Genomic DNA, 7004 nt, shown 5'->3' with positions numbered 1-7004 from the left:
TTTCCAAACGAAGCAGTCCAAACTGCAGAAACTCCACTGGTGATGGTAACATTACCAACACAATGTTATCGGATGACACTTCCACACACAAATGCTACAACAGCTTTGCTGCGGATTTTATTCCTTCTCAGTTTGTGTTCACCCATGTGAACACAGCCACACGCACCCCTCACTCCCCTTCCCACACACACTCACATTGAGTGGTGGCCTCATGGTAACTTGTCCACCAGGGAAACCAGAGAATCAGAGTGCATAGGTTTGAATCTCACTCTCAGTTGCATTTTCATCTCCTCCACTACAGTTGTGATCATCATTTGGATAAAACGATATATCCATGTGTGACATGCAATTAGCTCACGTCATAGTACCCACGGCTTAACGGGTTCTACCTGGCAAAATTCTGTTGTAATATCCACTCTGACAGGAAAACAAATATGCTGGAAGACAGGAAAAAAAGAAAAGGTAAAAAGAAGGTGGTGCACTGTAGTGACACGTTTTCCATGGGGAGAGCAGCCCAAATTTCACATAGGAAAATCTGTTGTGTCAAAGAGTGATACAATACGATAAATACAATACATCAGAATACAATACAGCACACACACACACACACACACACACACACACGTGTTTATCGTTCGTCAGTCGAAAGATTTCAGGTGACGCTAAGCTTACGTCATTCTGTCCTTCTCACCACACACTTGCTGTTCGCGACCAGTGTCACGGTACGTCATTGGCTGAGCGGAAACCTGTGTTTCTGCTCCACCGTAGTTAATTAATATTTCTTTTGTCAGATCAGTAAACTACAAGTATTATATACTGGCAGAATCGTCGCAATTCCATCTTTAAATCTATTCCATTTATGTTTGCCTACGTTAAAATGATTTAACGCAGTTTGTAATTTTCAGCGACGAGCTCGTTAAAACTGACCCTGTTCAGGTGACTTAAATTAAGATTATAAATTTAGCGTAAATAATCAACACTTCATTTTATACTCATTAGAAAGTAGGCGTTGAGCTCCTTCTTTTGCAACTTATCCGACGTAAATCGGTTCAGGAATCATTTAGAAATATATCACTGAACACCTTGTAAGAAACACAGTTGTTGTCATTTTTGGGCAGATTTCTATGTTTGAGACAGAGAGAGACAGTATCTGTGTTTGTTTGTTGTGTTTTTGCGCTAGCATGTTCATAGCTCAGATCAGACGTACTCCGATAATCGCAACACAAGTCTCCACTAGTGATGCAAGAAACCTGTCCCCATAGGAAATGAGGCGTACCGTGAAAGTATGAACTGTGTGTTTGAGCAACGCTTGTAATCTCCACGTCGTTTGGGTGTCCTTTTCGCTTTATTGACCTCTCCGTGAAGGCTGCATACTAAATATGTTTATGGTTAAAACATGTACATGTGTATGGAAAATGGGTGTCCTTTTCGCTTGATTGACCTCTCCGTGAAGGCTGCATACTAAATATGTTTATGGTTAAAACATGTACATGTATATGGAAAAACAGTAGATTAGAGGGGGTTCCCGCCTTGACACTGCAGTCCATGATGTAACCTCGATTCGCGCATTCCCATTTAGCCTATTCCATTCTCTCCTGTTCCTGATTCTCCTTTTCTCCCGATTAGTCTATCACTAAATAATTGGTAATCCCGATTCGCCCTTTTCCAGTCCGTCTATATCATTATATGTCCTGGTCTTATATGCCGTCCAAAAGATTCTCCCTCATTTCGTTCTGTTTTCAGCTTCACCAAATATTCAAAATGTGTGTGTGTGTGTGTGTGTGTGTGTGTGTGTGTGTGTGTGTGTGTGTGTGTGTGTTCTTCTGTGTGTGGTCATGCATGTGTGTGAGTGTGTGTGTGTGTGTGTTTAGGGAAAGAGACAGACAGAGAGAGAGACAGGCAGACAGACAGGAGCAGAGAGACAGACAGACAGAGAGACTTTGGAGACACACAGAGAGGCTGAATAGGCAAAACGGGAGTGCCTGGTAGGCCAAACTGATCAAAAAGTCAGTCTCTAAAGAGATCATCGAGGATGGCAGCACAATCATAGAGCAGGCGAATGGGGGGACAAGGCGAATCGAGGGTGGAGATTTTTCCGTTCTCCCAGGTCAACATACGTGCAGACCTGCTTGTGCCTGAACCCCCTTCGTGTGTATACGCAAGAAGAAGATCAAATACGCACGTTAAAGATCCTGTAATCTATGTCAGTCTTCGGTGGACTATGGAAACAAGCATACCCAGCATGCACACTCCCGAAAACGGAGTATGGCTGCCTACTTGGCGTGGTTAAAAACGGTCATACACGTAAAAGCCCACTCGTGTACATACGAGTAAACGTGGGAGTTGCAGCCCACGAACGAAGAAGAAGAAGAACCTGCTTCGTCACTGTTGTCCCTCCACACACGCACACGCACACGCACGGTCTTCCCTGGTGTGTAGCCCTCTGGCGACTCAGCAAATAGCAGCTCCGCCGGACCGGACTATCGACGCTGCAACTGACTGCCGTGACAAAACAGGCCGTTGGGTTGACCCGAACTGCATGTCTGCTCTCAACATAGAAAGTATACTGGGGATGGGATGAGCGGTCGGGAGCGAAGCACGTTGAAACATGGCGGAAGACGTGCAGCAAAAAGAAATGACTTAATTAATCGACTAAATATTTGACGGAGGGAAGGTACCCCCACCCCCCAAATCCCACCCCCCACCCCCACATACACCCTTCCAAGGCTCCTCGATCGTAAAGGTGTATGTTCGTGCGTCAGTATAACCTCGACCCCTGTATTACAAGCAGTGAAGCGCATACGAAACAGATCGAAGTTATCTTCTCAGTGGCAGGTGTGTTCTGTCAATACGTGTGGAGTAAGAAAGTTGCTTTCACAAGGCTGTTGCACCATTGATTTACTCCTACGAAACAGCACGCGTGTGCTTGGCAGACCGCGAGAGACCGAAGAAGAGAGAGAGAGACAGACAGACAGACAGAGACAGACAGTTACAGGGAGAGAGAGAGAGAGAGAGGCAGAGAAAGTGAATGATAGGCAGAGACAAAGAGACACAGAGAGGGGGGAGGCGGCGTTGGAGAGGGAGCAGTGTCGATAACATGGAAGTTTCCGCGGTTTATGGTAATTAATTGTGTGTGCCTGTGTATCTCTCTGTTCTTGTGAGGACAGGAGGGGAACGAATGGCTGTCACCAGAACAGGCATTGTTTTGTATTAACTCTCTCCATACGAACGGCGAAAGAGACGACGTTAACAGATTTTCACCCCAATTACCACCATCAAAATATTGCAAGCGGAAGGCTCTTATACTGAAGAGGTGAATGTTGACAAAGAATACCACAATTCTGACGACGGAAGCTAAAGGTTGGGTCATTGAGACAACCACTGGACATCCGAGGGGTCTGTGTTGAGAAGAGAGGACTGGCCGTACTGAGTGAGTTAAAAGGTGAGTTGAAACGCGTTTTCATCGTCTTTTTTTTTTTTTCCCCCTCTTCTTTGTGAGCGATGATAACTATTAATTTTGGACTGTGACTTGTTTTTGTTTGCTTATTTGTTGTTGCTGTCGTCACTTTTAGTTGTAACATTAATGCTGCTGTTGATGTTGTTATAGTTATTATCGTTGTTGTTGTTCTTCTTCTTGCTGTTGCTCTTGTTGTTGTCGTTATTCACCACAAATAATTCCTAAATTTTATTTGGAATGGAGACAAGATATTTCTCCACTCAATGCCTTTCCCGCCGTCTGAGAACTGAATTGTATTGTTAAAAAGACAATTTATTTAGAATATAGATAGATTATGAGTGTCTTGTTTATTTCCAGATTTGGTTTTGTACATTGGTTGTACAAGGAAAGGTACATCCTTAGTTTTAATTGGTCTCAGTACAATCATATATAGAACGGGACAGGTGTCTTTTTGTCTTTTTTTTTCTTTTTTTAATCACAATCAACTTATAAATTAAATGCACAACACACGCACATGCAAGTTCGTGTGTGTGTGTGTGTGTGTGTGTGTGTGTGTGTGTGTGTGTGTGTGTGTGTGTGATATAAACAACATGGCGATGGGGAGACCAAGTGCAGGTGAACGGCAAACAACTCTTCCTTCATTGAAAAAAATGACTTAACAAAGACGCATTTGAACGCGAGGGATTCGTAAGAAAAGAAGGTGGTGGGTGGATTGGAGAAGGAAACACACACACACACACACACACACACACACACACACACACACACACACACACACACACACACACACACACACATATATATATATATATATAGAGAGAGAGAGAGAGACCGGTGATCCCATTAAGCTGAACTCTCACAGGGAAAGGTCCTGGTGAACGCCGCATCATAATGTCCGCAGTTTCATCCTTTCGAAAACTTGTCAGGTATCTCGGCAGCGCTTCCCACCCACCCCTCCGGAAGCCTCCCTTCTCCACGCCCCACCACCTTCATCAAACCAGTACCACCACCACCACCACCACCACGACATAAGTACTCTAAAGATGCTCGTTACGATTTGGTGGTGTTCTCAGTCCCAGCGGAAGTCACGCTTCGATTACTTCAATAAGTTGTCCATGAAGAACTGAAATCAGAATGGAATGTAATTAGAATGTGTACCAGAGTCACAAGGAATGTTTCGAAAGGATATAACATAATTAAAAGAAGGAAGATGTAAAGAAAAGGAAGAAAATAAGGCTACGAAATGTATAGTTAAAACAAATACAGTAGTAACTAATAAACAGCAGCAAAACTAGTGAAAGTTGTACGAAATAGATAACTAATAAATGATTCATCGTTGAACCTTATCTATACGTGTGTGTGTGTGTGTGTGTGTGTGTGTGTGTGTGTGTGTGTGTGTGTGTGTTCGGGAGGGGGCGGGCTGTTGGGGGGTGGGGGGCAGGGGGGGGGGGGGCTAGGGTGCAATGTGAGACAGAGAGAAAGGGAAAGAAAAGAAGAGAGAGAGAGGGGGGGGGGGGGGGTAGTGAGGGGGCGAACTGACAGATCTGCCAGACTCCACCTCATCATCTGCCAGTTCGCCCACTCCACCTCATCATCTGCCAGTTCGCCCACTCCACCTCATCACATTACGTCCCCAATTCCTCATGTACATGTATTTGTTTCACGAACGTGCACGGATACAGACTGACCTGTCTGGTGGAATCCCCCAGGTTGAACGCTGTGCTGGGTGCCATGGGCTGGTCAGCAACACAGCGCCGGAAACGGAAGTGTGGCGGTGTCTGGCACCTGTCGGCCTGGTCCATGTACTCCCTCTTCCTCTGTCTCGGCCTCCTCCTCCTCATCCTCGCCGCCCTCTCCCTCCACCCTCGCCATCTCAGGCACAGAAATCCCACTCCGTTCCAGCTTGACGCCGGCTTGCTGTATCAGAATACCACACTTAAAGTCCAAAATAACCACATTCAACAGCTGCGTTCAGCTGAAATAGCACGTCTTCTGCGGGGTGGGTTATCATTACACCTGTCGAACGTCTCTGCAGAAGTGCTGAATGTGAAAGACAGTTCCGGTAAAACCTCCAGGAGGGACAGTCATGGGAACGTCCCCAACAAAGCAATAAAGGATTCGCACAGTCCGCAGATGGGAACTTTGACTGACGTCCCCAACAGCATCCGGAAGCATCCCAGGTCAGAAGACCCCATGTTTCTGGTCTCTGGGGGCACGATAAACGTGAACAGGGTGCAGGTGGCTTCGCTGCTGCACAAAGCTTTAGCGGAGAAGATGTTGAAAAGGATGTGTGGAGGAGGACAGGACGACACGGTGGGAGGCGGGGACGGAGTGGAGCTGGTGGTTCTGATCCTGTCGGACCTCACGGGGCCCGAACGCAGGCAGGCTATGCGAGACACGTGGCTCTCCCCCTACACCCACCCTGCTTCTCCCGTCCGCCACTTCTTTTTGATCGGGCGGAACGCTTCGTGGGACGACCTGGACCATGTGGCGAGAACGCGTGAAGAAATGGAGACCCACCTGGACCTCGTGCAGGTCAACGGCAGCGACTCCTACGCCCACCTGACAACCAAGGTCCTGACCGGCTTGAGCCTGCTGGCCACGTGGTGTCAGGGCGCGCGCCACGTGCTGAAAACGGACCACGACGTTTGGGTCAACGTGCCCTCGCTGAGGGCCGCCCTCAACGCCACCCCCATCACCCCTCCTACCGGTGTCGAGGGGTACTGCACCTCCAGCCAGAGGCCGATCCGACGCCCGCGATCCAAGTACTACATCCCTGAAAGCCTTTTCCCCTACAAAGCTTACCCGCGCTTCTGTAACGGGCCAGGGTACGTCACCACCCCCCGGGTGGCCGGGCAGATCGTGGCCGTGTCCCTGTCAGTGCCTTTCTTCCCGTTGGAGGACGTCTTCCTGGGCATGTGCCTCCAGCGGCTGGGGCTGGGGGTCAGGCACAACCGTGGCTTCGCCATCGGGAAGGCCGTGAAGAGCAGACAGGCCGTGTGCCCCGAGCTCTGCAGGTACCATGGGAGGAGCGTGATCGTTCGCCACGGCTTCACCCCGGAGGAGCTCCGGGCCATCTGGAGGGCGGGGGAGTGTCTGGAGCTGGAGGGTTTGCCGTGTGGGAACGAGACATCTTCGTAGTTATTGAGTGAAGTCTGCTCTCTCTCTCTCTCTCTCTCTCTCTCTCTCTCTCTCTCTCTCTCTCTCTCTGTGTGTGTGTGTGTGTGTGTGTGTGTGTGTGTGTGTGTGTTGACTGTGGTCGTGGTGATGTCGAGAAGGAATTTTGTTTAATGTTCCGTTACATGTACTGGTGGTTGTGCACATTTCGTTAGAGGTGTTTTTTGTTTGTTTGTTTGTTTGTTTGGTGTTTTTTTTTTTGTTTTTTTTGTTTTATTTGAGTGATATCGTTTCGCAGAGGAGGGAGAGGGGGAGGGAGATAAGTTTCGAGGTAACCGGGTAGATGGAGGGTGTAGTATGAAAGAAATGTTTAAGTACAGTTACAGGGGTTGGGCTGAACAGGAACTTGATGCATGAGATAGTGCATGCA

At 47.7% G+C, this 7004-nt stretch overlaps 1 protein-coding gene across 1 annotated transcript; it reads left to right on the top strand.

The window, feature by feature from the left end:
• Positions 1 to 2990: 2990 nt before the first annotated feature.
• LOC143299058 (beta-1,3-galactosyltransferase 5-like) lies at positions 2991 to 6701 on the top strand. Its single transcript, XM_076612152.1, has 2 exons — positions 2991 to 3442; positions 5167 to 6701. Exon 2 carries the CDS (start codon positions 5189 to 5191, stop codon positions 6596 to 6598), a length of 1410 nt encoding a protein of 469 aa, XP_076468267.1. The 5' UTR covers positions 2991 to 3442; positions 5167 to 5188; the 3' UTR covers positions 6599 to 6701.
• The last annotated feature ends 303 nt before the right edge of the window (positions 6702 to 7004 follow it).

Source organism: Babylonia areolata, chromosome 24 (assembly GCF_041734735.1).
Source record: "Babylonia areolata isolate BAREFJ2019XMU chromosome 24, ASM4173473v1, whole genome shotgun sequence".
In the NCBI taxonomy this organism is placed as follows: Eukaryota; Metazoa; Mollusca; class Gastropoda; order Neogastropoda; family Buccinidae; genus Babylonia; species Babylonia areolata.
Note: the sequence above shows the minus strand (reverse complement) of the source record. Positions and strands in the feature narration are given on the sequence as shown.